The 14,089-nt window shown below is 32.1% G+C and overlaps 2 protein-coding genes across 2 annotated transcripts; both read left to right on the forward strand.

Moving 5' to 3' along the window:
- LOC105165409 (homeobox-leucine zipper protein ATHB-52) lies at positions 3,833-4,704 on the forward strand. The gene has a single exon (XM_011084407.2). The coding sequence runs from the start codon at positions 3,962-3,964 to the stop codon at positions 4,571-4,573; it is 612 nt and encodes a 203-aa protein (XP_011082709.1). The 5' UTR covers positions 3,833-3,961; the 3' UTR covers positions 4,574-4,704.
- On the forward strand, positions 9,448-12,639 carry LOC105165410 (E3 SUMO-protein ligase MMS21). Its single transcript, XM_011084408.2, has 7 exons — positions 9,448-9,603; positions 9,698-9,769; positions 10,310-10,420; positions 10,534-10,644; positions 11,796-11,935; positions 12,122-12,207; positions 12,300-12,639. Exons 1-7 carry the CDS (start codon positions 9,508-9,510, stop codon positions 12,440-12,442), a joined length of 759 nt encoding a protein of 252 aa, XP_011082710.1. The 5' UTR covers positions 9,448-9,507; the 3' UTR covers positions 12,443-12,639.

Below are 14,089 nucleotides of genomic sequence, written 5' to 3' on the forward strand. Positions count from 1 at the left end.
CTTTTTTCTTGTGTTGATTATCTCTTACACCTTTGATGCAATTTGGGGTTTCACATTTTTTTTTTTTAAATTAACCTAAACAACATTGACTCGTTTTTATATGTAACTAAATTATTCAAAGCGTAAATTGCAACCATATCTCTAAAATTTGACATAACCATAAACTCGTTTTTTAAATTATAAATATCTTTTTGAATTTAACGTCCGTACAACAACAAGTCCATTCTGTTAGCCTCAATTGGATTTTATCTAATTTTTGTGATGAACCGGTCAATACTATTTTGAATTATAAATTACATTTTTACATACTTTTTAGAATCTTCTAAATATTCTTATGGACTTGAATTATTTATTTTATCCACCATCATATTTTTTTTACATTTTTCCATACTTTTAAAATAAAATTCAACAAAAATAAAGTAGTAATTTTCGTATTACCGTTTAGGATCTAAATGACGAGACAACGTTGATATAACTAATTTGGCCTTAATGAATTGTACACACAGGAAGAATGCAACTTGCATAAGGTGGTCTGTTACTCCCATCGGTGTGTTCGACTGCTCTGAGTAGTCAACTTATATCCATTTCATTATTTTAACATAAGGTGCTAATAATATTGAAACATGCCAAATAAACTTTCTATTCTAATCAACTTTTTTCCCCACACGCATATGTAACTAAGCAACAGTACATTATTGATGTTGCTATACTTCTTACATGAGCAGTTGTAAATGAGAAGGTTGGGTGGCTTATAAAATTCTAACAATGTATTTTTTTCAAGATAAAAAAGCATCAAATTGATATGAAATTAGAGTGGAATCCATGTAGCTCTTAGAATCTATTTTCTTATTCATACAAATTTAAATATTAATTCCAGCAAAAATCCAAATCCCCCTCTACCAAAATTAAAAATTCAGCATGCTGATTAACAACTAATATAATACAAGATAAAGTCGTGTTTTCTGGTAGAAGCTAAGATAGAAAGATAAAGCCTCTATTATCCTTTAATGTCTGAAAATTAAATGCTTTTTCTGGGTACATTGGATTTAGCCCATTCATTTTTCTTATAATAAATTTAGTACAGTTTTTACAAAAATTATAACTTAAATCAAATTTGATCGAATCCAATCAATCATATTTCATTTGTGATTAATTTAGTCACTCTTTTTAAATTATAAATTTTTTATATATCAAATATATTATATTTATCATGTAATTAATTTAGAACAACCAAAATTTGATTAAAATTTTGCTCTCCACCCAATTAATGTTTCTCCAATCGAAAATTGTAGACAAGGATGAAGGGTAGAGAGTGACCTGATACGGTGTGGAAACCCCACGGGCCCTAAGATTAGGACAACCTCAACAGTGTTTGATCCAACAACAATGCCAAAATTTTGCTCAATTCCTAAAATAAAACCTTTCATTCCACCCCCATATTCGTATTACCTAAATTGTGGGGAATACTCTGCCGCTCCACCCACGTACATGCAATCAGCAATATATATACACACTCCATCTCTGTATACTTCATTTTTCAAATTATAAATATTTATTACGGAGTTATTTTTTATTTTATTTCTTTTGAACTGTCTGATGCATTTATTGAGAATTTTATGATACATGAAAAGATAAGTTAGAATAAGATGAAATAATACAATTTAAAACTTACAAAATAAATAAATATGAAAGGAAAAGAGATCAAATATTTAATATTGATCCTTTCTTAAATTGAATGATTCTGTGTCGTCGATATATTAAAAAATATATTATAGTAATTTTTATAAAATTATTAATAAGCTGTCTAGTTTAGTTGACGAAATTGAAATTTATAAATTCTTATAATTGTTGAGCTGTAGTAATACTTATTGATTAATTATATATATAAATATATGTCTAATATTAATAATTATGAATATTAACTATTAATAATTAAAATTTATGATTTAATTGTAATCTAAACATATATATGACATGAAGTACATATATTGTGGTATTTTCATCAAGTCTGTTTATGGCACACCGACGAAGACTAATTTTTCAAAACTTCCATGGTCTGATACACAACCACTTGGTGGTGGCGTCAAAGTTCAAACCTTATGAGACCGCAACACTGCTATCTCATTTATGTAAATACATTCTTTTTCCCTTCATATTTTAGGAAGAAAATTTGTTTTGTCTAAAGATTTGACGAATTTTCTTGAAAATATTTCCTCTTCTTTCAAATTTTGTTCTGGGAAAAAGAAAGGGAAAAAATTGATTTCAACCACTTGTTAAGTTAGGATAATGGCCCCAGCTTCATTTAAGCAAATATTAAAGACAAAATATATTTTGAAATTGTCATTTAAAGAAGAAAAGTGTTCTAACTCAGATTGTATTTGGCTGGATTTGAATCAATTATATGACAAGTGTACTAAACTTGCAGTGTGATTAGTGTATAATTCAAAAAACATGATAAGTTATATGACATGTGTATTACACCTGTGCTGTGATTGATTTGATTCTGCTAAACCAAATTTGGGTAAGAATTTTCTTCTAATGTATGTATTGACTAACAAAACCTGTACATAAAGTTGTTGGTCGAAATAATTAATGTAACATATAGTGGTTTTTTTTTTTTTTTTTTGGGGGGGGGGGGGGGGGGGGGGGATATTAAGAGAGGAAAAGGCATGATGAAAGAAATAGAAATTCAAAGGTCTATATGATTATGCAGTATTGAATATATGCGAGGTGTTGTTTTCTGCTTTAGGGCAGGATTCTAGATCACAATGGAAGAGGCAGGTACCACATATATTGTTTTGTTTGTTTTATGCTCTTTCAGTTTTTCTACTTTAAGACATTAACAAGGACACATGCTAGTATTCTTATATCATACATGTATCTATCTGTAGATTATGTTGGAGTTTACATGAATACAATATTAATTAAGCCAGTTTTTACGTTGTATGTAATGACTTGAAAAAAACTTGAATCAAGAGTTTATTGCTTCAAATTCCATCAATGTATGAATATATTTATCTTTCTGATCTATTGATTAGATAATTAAATTATAATTAATTCACTCAACAAGAAATAAATTAAAAAAAAAACGGTCATTTACTAGTACTTCAAACTCCTTGAATATGATTAACTGTATTAATACATATACCAACCAAAAACAAAACAAAATACCATATAAATAAAAAATGGGCATACCAAAAAATTTGAATCAAGAACCTCTTGTACTTAGATAATTACATCATAGCAATAAATAATAGTTGCAAGATTTAGGGTTGCCCATCCATCATCTCCCAACTCCTCAAAAGTCTTTTTCTACCTTTCCTCAAAGTCCATTTCTTATCTAAACCAAACTAGGAAATGTTCAACATTGAAAACAACTATATATATGTGTTGCCAATTTTACTTTTATCGTATCCATTATACAAAAAACAAACACTTTGTGATTAGAAAAACACATCATTAAAAATTCATATGATGTAATAATTATTTAATGTAGGGAGTGAGTAGAACATGAGAGAGCATCTTGGAAAGCCTAATCCAAGTTCATGCCCCGAACTTGGAGCAATCTTATTTAAAACCAATTATTCAACTTAATCCGTAAACAGATAAACTATTTTAATTAGAATAATGTTTTTCTTTTCTATCCTAAAAAAGGAAAGTACTATTCTATACTCAATTCCTTTTGTAGGACCAAAGCCCACGTGAACACACTTGCTCTTGCATGAGAGATGAGAGAAGTCAGCCACCACCACCACCTCCACCTCCACCTCCACCACCACCTATATCTATCTATGTATCTACAATTATAAATATAAATTGAATTTTTTTTTCAAAGCCCACATAAATAATCATTAATTAGTACTTGTGTGAACCCCACAATCTTGAATTGTTGCCCCCCTATATATACATACAGTCCAAATTCAACATTCATCGATCATCATTACTTCATGTCAAGAAATATATGATGCAAATTGGCAAGAAAACTATGAGTCTCTCCCCAAGCTCACAATCAAAACTCCAGAAGAAGCGGCTGAGCCAGGACCAAGTGCAGCTCCTGGAGGCGAGCTTTGACGCCGCCAAGAAGCTGGAGCCGGAGCGCAAGTTCCAGCTGGCGAGGGAGCTGGGTGTCCCGCCGCGACAGATCGCCATTTGGTACCAGAACAAGAGAGCGCGGTGGAAGAATCAGAGTCTGGAACTCGACTACGGCGCGCTCCAGGTGCGGCTGGAAGCCGCGTTGGCAGACAAAAAGCAGCTCGAGAAAGAAGTGGACAGTCTCCGGGGAGAGCTAAAGCGGGCTCATGCTATGCTGTTTGGTCTCAGACAGGCTCAGGCTCAGGCTCAAGCTCAAGCGTGCGTGTCCGCGCCTCCTGGTTCGTGTCTGTCGAGCTGCTGCGACGAAGGAGCTGGGTCCAGCCCGAATGAGGACGTGGGGTGCTCGGCTACCTGGCAAAACGGCGACGCTTTGCAGTTTGAAGAGCTTTATGCTTGTCTGATGCTGGGTGCTGGTAGGGGATCAAACTCATGTGGTCCGATTATTCCAGACGGTGTGAATGAAAGAGATTTTTGGGTATAAACGAAATTTAAAAATAAACAAAAAAAATAATAATATGGAGAAATTAACTAGTTTGTAATTTGCATGGAATTATTATCCGGTTTGATAAATAAAGTGTGGAAATATATATATATATTAAAATTTAATCCTGATGAACATGTATAGCATTAGTATTAACTGTTCTTTGTGTTTATTTTTAAAATTTTTATAATTTCAATTGATTATTTGGCGTTGTATTTCATCTATCCCATCTCGTTCCAACAAAAAGAAAAAATGAGATGGGATTGATTCATATAAGATATATTTTAGTATTAATTTGATTGGCCGTGAGATAAAAATTTATAATAATAGTTGATCCTACATATAAGTAATTAATAAGTAAAAAAGAAAATGTAATAATTATATATAAAGTTGACAAATAACATTTTTTTTAATTGCAGTGAAGTGTATATGTTCGAGATCTTTTTCTAAAAAAAAAGAGAAATATTTTCTCACAAATAAATAAATTTTTACCTACTCCAATGAGATGAAAGGAGTAAATTTTGCGAGGAAGCAAAACCCTAATTTTTTTCCTCCAATTAGTTGAGAATTACGAGTAGTATTTCACAAGAAATTTTAAGTTGAGTAGGGTTTGAATTTTATCGAAATTAATTATATAATAAATATAATATATTTTTATATAATTAGTTTGATTGAATGAATCTTAATTTGGGTAAGATTTTTCAAACATTCATATGGTTATAATATACTTAGAGGAATATTCAGGAAAGGAATTGAGGTTCGCTATCCACTATATATCATAATATTCTATTCTGTATATAGGAAGTTGAATTCTTTTACTAACTGGAACCAACTTCATTAATTGGCACTTCCATTATTTTTTGTTGTCTTGTTTCCCGATTCATCTATTTTCAGAAATATTTCTCTAAGGGATTGGATTTTAAATATATCTATAGTGTGAATTATGTCATGTAATTGCACAAATATTATCGTTGATAAAATGAGATCATATACAGTACATATATGAATGTAACGTCAATGTGCATCTACCTCCAAAACTAAAACAAAAGTTTCTTCACCTAATAATCCGTCCATTGTATAAAAATAACTCAATAGCTACAAAAATTTTGATATTAAAATTAGAGTCAAGCCAGTTATCCAGAAAAATTCTTACTAATTGTTAATCTCTATTATTTACACTAATATAAAAAAGAAAAACTCTTTACACTCACAAACGGTTGTCAAATATCCGCACCAATTTTCAGATTATTTGTAGTTACTTTTGTTTTTAATAAAAGTGATTGTACCTCGTTTTTAACACCACTATACAAATTCTTTTGTTGTTCAATAATACTTTAAGCTTTTTTCTTTTTGTTTCTTTCTTTTTAATTTTTTTTAAAATTTAATTTGTTGATTTATGTATTTTATTCTTAAAACGTGAAAGATTATATATTATATGGATGCAAGTACGGCTAATTTAATACAAAAATTTACTTGCATCGCTTTTACTAATCAGCTCGATATTGATTTTATTATTAGATTTTTCGTACTTATTAAGCTATTTTTTTATAGTGGTCTTGTAAATACAACGTACGAGTGTGGTATTACTTGTCAAAAATTTAACTTAGAAAAATTGCAACCCAAGAGAAGCCTATAGTTTAAGCTAAGTCACTTGTGATGGCCGATTTCAACATTCTGTATTTGAATTTTATTACCACTCATTTATAAATAAAAAAAAATAACGTGCAAAATTTATTCGTGAAAGGCCATATTGAGATATTGTGAATATTATAGTGGTATGCATAGCTTTCTTTTATGTTTTTCTTTTTAATCAAAAGTAGTATGTGAATGGCTTTCACTTTTTATTAGCTAAAACAAACGAATACTGCAAATGAGATATTGCTTAAATGATGAAATTGAGACCTCACAATCAAAAAAATTGTGAATGCAAAATTTATGAATAAGTAGATAGTTTATTTGCAATAATAGTGTCTTATTTATTTATATTATATTAATTAATTTAAAAATATTAATATATTAACTTAATATTTAAATTTACACGTACTAATATAGATGCAAACAAAATAAAAAAGAAACTGAATATTAAGAAATTAACTAATTCAATGTCGTGTCACACGCAATCTTGATAATGACATGACGGCATCAGAAATTAACACAACATTTCACTTTCTTTTACTTTCCCCGCATCAATTCAATTTCTTGGCATGCCAATTTGGAAAATTTCTGCCGCCGCCTAACAAATTCCCAATAAAGTTGAATCTCATTTTTCGTTTTTGGTATTTTAAATGCATTCATAAATATAAGTTTTATACACTCGACATCTATATATTAAATTTCAACATACAATAAAATTTCATGTACAGAAATATGTATTTACATATAGGTTCTAGTATTACAACATATGAGTTCATAAAAAAGATAACATAAATGACACCATTTAAAATATTTTGTCATTTGCTACGTGCTCAGATTCGTTTCAAAAATTTGACCAATAAAAAGAGTCTAGATTATTTTTAAAGTTGATATGTAATAAAGAATTGGTCGATTTTGCTCAAAGTCTTGGTGCAAGTTGATACTTTTAAAAAATAATAAGAATGTCATCTCGGTCTGGGAATTGCAATCGCCTTAGCTAACATAATCCTTTTCCTTACTCCTTTATTTCACGATCGCAATGTATTTATTTCAACGGTGAAATAATTCAAGAAAACTATATGCAAATAATTACTGTAGTGATCCATTTACGTACACTATATGCTACTTCACAACTAGCTAGGTGGCATTGGGGGGGCAGCGTCCTACCTAGCTATCATCTGAAATTGCACTGGTGTTTGTTTGACTAAAAATGCAAGTGACACAGCTATAAATTAGTACAAATTGGCTTTGTTGACTTAGTTTCATTAATTAACAATCAATACTGGTTTGCTTATTGACTTTTTTGGTTTAGCAGTCCCACTCATGAAACATTAGCTACTTAATTATTTATTTATTTTTTTGGCTGTTGTCCTTTAATAGCAATAGTGATTACATAATTATTTCAATATCTTGAGACGGTTGTTTTTTTTCCTTTTCCTTCCAGAAAAGAGCTTAGGAGGTGTTAATGGCTTGGTCATGTCCTTAACTCCTTATGTGAGTTTATAAGCTTTTTAAAGGGATAATTACACTTTCCTTTATTGAGGTTTCGCATAATTCTCTGTGAATTTCTTATAATTTGAAAAATTACATTTAGTACTCCTGATGTTTGCTTTGGTCTGACAATTTAGTTACTCCGTTGGTCAAAATTTACTAAATTTATCGATATTAACAAAAAAATTGAATGAAAATTGATGTTTATATATCCACAATTGACTTATTGTAAATCAAATAATTTTTTGGACTAAATTGCCCTTATAACGGTGAAAGTATACTTCATCAAATGTATTAACGTGTGAAAATATATGGAGATAATTTGATAATAAAAATATTTATTTAACTTGTAATAAGTCGTAATAAGTCAATTGGGGGCAAGTATAGATTTTTTATTTTTAATTTTTTGTTAATATCAGTAATTTGGGTGAATTTTGACTAATAAATGGACTTATTTGTTAGATTAAAGCAAACTTCAAGAGTGCTAGGTGTAATTTCTTAAATGATTGAGTATGCTAATAAAATGATTAAATTCGTGTTGAGTGCAAAACTTGAGAAAGAATTGAGCGTGTGAGTAAGGATACTTGGTTACCAAATGACTATACAAATGCTCTATTTATAGGCCTTTGTGTAGCAGGATTCAGAGAGTAGTTAAGGTGAATCTGCTGTCATTGAATAGTTTCATGTGTTGGCTAAATAATATAAAGACAATCGCAGGATATGAACTTATCTTGAAGGAGTTATGGTCTTTTGATTGACTCTACCCAGTTTGTCTATATCTTTTGGAATTTGTTACTTGCTGGTTATCAGCTAGGGTATCATGGAATGACTAAGAGTTATTTGGAGATATTTTAGAGTGACGTTTCTCAATGTATTGACAACCTGTATGATGTATCTATCTAACTGTTTGATAATGTATCTAAGTGATAATGAGTTTGTTCCTCGCGCCCGCCAGATTAATTAAAATAAAAAAAATATTATGAGCTTTTACCTCTTTGCTCATAGACTAGCAGAACATTACCTCGAGCTACTTGGTGGACGCCCACTCTTTAGCTTTGGACTTTAGAAAAATAATTGAGAAATATATTATCATTTATTAAACCTGTTCTTGTATGTGCACTATGTAAATATACTAACAAAAAATAATTTATTTTTTTAATAAAAAAATTTGTTATATATATATATAGGTGTGGTTGTTTTTAGATAAAAGAAGAAGAAATTTTAATGCCCGACAAAAATATTAGTCAAATGAATAGTAGACAGAGAAAACAAATATTTGTGAAATAATCATAGGATTTGTAGAGATAAACAAATGTAAGAGAAGAATAAAAAAAAAGTGAAAATTGGAGAAAAAAATATATTTTTTGACAGACAAAAAGTATTTTTTAATTGTTATAAACAGCATACAATTAGTTTTGGAATATTTATCACATATTTATATAATAAAACTATCTAAATGTACATTATACATTCACAATAGATTATTATGAAAATTTGAAAAAAAAAATATGAAAACAAATTTTTTGCCTGCTAAAAATACAAAGAAAGGCCGATTTTCACATTTCTGTATATAAAAAAAGAAGAAGGTATTTTAAGTGAATGTGGCGATTAATATTCCAAAGTGCCTAATTTTAATTGATTTTTATAAATATCACCACTTTTACTATTTCTATAATCTCTTTTTTCTAATTATATTTAAAATACTGTTTCAAATTACAAATTTGCCCTCCGGTGCAATGCGCTAAATCTTTCCCTCCAAATGATGGAGCCAAAATAGTTCACACTTCAATGTTGAAAGACGGAAATCTGCAATGGCGTCCACCTCTGCTCCTCGCAACAGCGCCGCGTATGGAAGAATTGCATCCGCAGCCTCCACACTTTGCTCCGATAATCAGACGCTCATCGCTGTAGGCTTTGTCGCTCAATTTCTTAAACCCTAGAAAGTTCCGTACTTTAGTATGTGATGTTTCTCTGAGTCCGGATTTACCCCAATTGTTTCAGGAAATTCGAAAGGCTACGATGATGATGAAAGAAATTGCAGTTGATCTGGAGAGGGACAACAAAGCCGAAATGGTATATGTGCTCAAAACTATAGCAGCTTGCTCAAGTATTTGACTGATTTTGGATTTTTTTTGTCTTAAATAAATGGGTTGAAGCTTTGGGTGTGCGTCGCATCTTGCAATATTCTGTAGTTGTTTACGTAATGTTTCTTTATAGTAATTTGTATTCTATATTAGACGAATGATAAATGTAAACTGGCTTCGGAGTTTATCTATAAGGAAAACAAACCCCAGTTATTTTGTTCTATTTTGTAGTTTACATTTTTTTTCGTATTGATTACCGTATTTCAGTATGTTGGATTGTGAATGCAAGTTTGTTTACGTATTGGTCTGAATTCCAAGCTCATCATTAAATGCAAAGAGAAAACATGTCATTGGACAGGTTGTGGCTAGTGAATAGTTTGATACGAGAGCAGTTACAAGTTGATTGCAATGATGGATCTCTTCCATCTGTCCTTATGATGACCACATGTTAACTCAAGAATATAGTGATTGGCATACAAGAAGCTATTTTTCTTTCAAATTGTAGAGATGGTATTTAATGGTGTTGCAGGTGAAGGAGCTTGAAGATGGGGTTCTTGATTTAGTGAAAGCCTCAGATGAGTGTACTCATCTTTCTAACGCTATCAAATGTATTGGAAATGAATACCAGCCTGGGACCGAGGTAATGGATCTGCGGGGAATTCTTCTTGAAGGGTTTGACCGCATATCTCATGTTGTTACTTGTTAGAGCTGATAATTTCATTATTTCCTATCATCTGTTGTTTGAGGATGCAGCTAACCAACTTCAGAAAGCTGTTTGCTGATAAAATTGAAAGACTAAAGGCTGATCGATCATCTGTCTCACAGAACCAGCTACTGTTACGGCAATTCCGTGAAGCAATCTGGGTATGTTCATAAATAAGAACATGGACCAACACTTTCTTTCTTGAATTATATAGCAGGCAGTGAATGTACCTATGTATCATCTTCGTCAGATCGTGGCTTTTTTGGACCTTAGCTATTCTCTGGAATGTTAGTTATCTTGGTCTTGTCTGGACTTTTTGGTTAATAGAAGCTAAGAAGTGATGCCCTAATCTTCTCTAGTATTGCTAAAGCGACGTGATTTATTGTCGATGCCTAAAAAGATTCTTGCTTTCAAAATGTGAATGTTTAATTTGGTGATTTCTGTATCTAGCGTCGAAAGATTGTCAAGGTACTGCTTTGATCTTGTGAAGAAATTTATACTGGAAGTCCAATCTGTGGGGCTTTATCATCTTGTTGAGACTGGTGGCACAAAAAGGACATCTGAAATATCACAGCAGTTAGCAAATAGCCAATGAGTAAACCTGTAACTTCTCCACTAGACACTTCACAGGATTACTGTGATCTTGTTATACTCACTAGTACAATGAGATAAAATTATTTTGCTCATAATGAGGAGCACTATTTACTGATCAATGTCCCTATCTAGTATATATTGTCAGATTACAAATTGCCAAATTGTGTATGATGTTAATGCCTGTTCTACTAAATAATACATCTTTTGGTTGCTTGATACTTTGTCCCATGATCTGTAAATCTATCTGACTGGGACAAGTGAGAAGTACAATTTTGTTTTAAAATGTGATATGGCAGTGAAACCTCCAACTTGTTAAGGGCTCCTGCCCTGCAATTTTAATGTCGAATAAGTAGCAGTCTTCTGCTAGCTCGTTAAAATAAAAACTTGATAAATATCTCAGCACTTCGTCCAGTGGCCGGCAATATGCGCTGTCATTAGGCCCTAACGACAGCTGTTGTTTCAAGTGCTTTATGCTTACAGTAGTGAATTTCTGAAACATTCCCCTCGCTGTCTTGCATACCCATGTGGATATACGTGTTAACATGTATATATGAATTCTTAAGACTGCTAAATGTTGTCCTCAATTTTTCTTAACTCTTCAGCAGTAATCCTCTTTCTTGCATCTGGGAGAAATGCATCCCAATCAATTAGTCTCTACGTTTTCAGGTCAATATATAATAGCATTTTCATTTAATGTGCTTTTCATCATTATCTGCAGAATGTACATCACGCAGGACAGCCTATGCCAGGTGAAGAGCAGGAAGACATAGTTATGACCAGCACAGAGTGCAATCTTTTGAATATGACTTGCCCATTGACTGGAAAGCCTGTGACTGAACTAGCAGACCCAGTTCGAAGGTACTCCTAACTTATAATGATTGTTTACCTTCCTCTATCCAGGAAATCTCTAATAAACAAGACTCCACCAGCATTTTGATACCTGATATCTTTTGATAAACTTGATGAGGCAACGACAAAGCAAAACTCTGACTGTCATAAAATTTCTATTAAAATTGATATGTGATGTATTTTCAATTTTGGCAGTATGGACTGCAAGCATATATATGAGAAGAAGGCTATCATGCAACATATAAGATCCAAGGTTTTACAGGGCTGTTGTCCTGCGACAGGTATGTTCTCTGCTTTTGTTAATAAATTGTGCTGTTATTGTAGAACACCATCGCTGGATGTCTCTGAGCTTATAGGATAATCCCCTTTTCAGGTTGCCCTAAGAAAGTACTGGCAGATAGAGTGGTGTGTGACCCATTATTGATGATAGAAATAGATGAAATGCGTTCAATGAGTAAACAGCGCACTGGAGCTGATGTAATAGAAGATTTTACTCAGCTTGATGAAGAAGATTAGTTAATGGAGATTATTACTATCTCCATTGGGGTCCAATTATAGGAAAAGGTATCTCAATGGTCCTTTGTTGACGAAGTTGACTTAAGTGCAAAAGTTTCCATGTAAATATTGACAGTTCTTTGCAGCGCCCTTGCTTGGTAAGATTATGGAATCTGTGACAAATCCTTTTCTTGATATCGTCTCAAAGATTATCCTCATGCACCTTAGCACTTGCATCATTGTTGGATGAATTAATTGCTTTACTTGAATCTCGCTTTAAACTGGCAGAATACACAGAATGGAAAGAACAAAATTCCTAGATTTTGACTTGATATTACCGTGATTCCTCAGAAATGTGTGGTTGTTCAAGGACCAAGGTTATTATGTTATTGTTCTATGAAAAGAACCACCTGGGTCATATGGTTGTTCTTTACGTACTTGGGCTGATTAGTTTGGATTGGATTGCTAATCTAGGCAAATCAGCCTTTTACCTTGAAACACTTAGGCCAGCACATTTGATTGTGAAGCCCAGATTATTAAGGTGAGATGAGTGGATGAGCAACGATGTAAGTAGGCAATGACTTCAAAACCAACGATGTGTGGATGAGCAAGCACGATGTAAGTAGGCAATTAAAAGATGTTTTTCTTTTTAACAGTTCATAAAGTAATTTGGGTATTTGACAAATCACTTGAATTATCCTACTAATTAACAGAACACTGGTTCAATCAGTTTTTCTTATTGGTTTGTTATCATATTAAAGTAAATATTATACATATATTTTCTCTACCTCATCTTTGGGCTGTATTTGTTAAACGTGATCCACCCAGATCCAACGTGCATCAGAGTGGCGTGGGATGGATGTTCAAATGCCAAACACCCGACTGGAAGTCCAAGGCTTTGGTAAGAAAATCTGGATGATCAATTAACATAAATTCTGAATACTACCTTACACAATTTATAACACAATCCTTATTGTGATTGGACAGAGTCGTTCAACATTAATTTAAATCCATTTATTTTTCAAATAATCATAAACGGAAACACTCTTAAATCCACCAGGACACAGTGAAAACAAGTCATTGAGAAATTCTTCAGTTTTTTTGTTTTTCTGAAAGTTTGTATATTAATTTCAATTAAGATATTAGTATAATTAGAATGAATTAAATAAATTAACAGATAAATGTAGAAATAAATAATATATTAATAAATTAATATTCTTTATTTTTTATTTCTACTTAAACCCCGACAAGGCAGAAAATAGAAACGAAAACTCTTTCTTTAAAGCCCTCCCTCACTTTCCGCCATGGCAACTTGGAGGCTCCCTTTCCTCCGCCGGACTCTTCTCCTCTCTTCTCCTCCACCACCCTTCTTTCACTCCTCATTTTCTTCCCCGCTTCAACATTTCCAATTCAAAAGTTCGTCCGTTCAATGCTCTTCTCTTTCCATGGAAGAATCCACATCCTCTACTCCCATCCTACCTGAAATTCCAAAAGCCGGTAAAAACTCAAGCTGGAAGCCCATGTGTTTGTATTACACTCAAGGTAAGTGCACTAAGGTAATGGCTTTAATCCCTTCAAAACATGTCAGTAATTGGTTAATTCATTCGATAGAATTTTTGGGAAGTTTCTGATTTTGTCCATAGCTTCGTTTGCTCTAATTGGTATAGA

This window comes from Sesamum indicum, linkage group LG6 (assembly GCF_000512975.1).
Source record: "Sesamum indicum cultivar Zhongzhi No. 13 linkage group LG6, S_indicum_v1.0, whole genome shotgun sequence".
Classification (NCBI taxonomy): Eukaryota; Viridiplantae; Streptophyta; class Magnoliopsida; order Lamiales; family Pedaliaceae; genus Sesamum; species Sesamum indicum.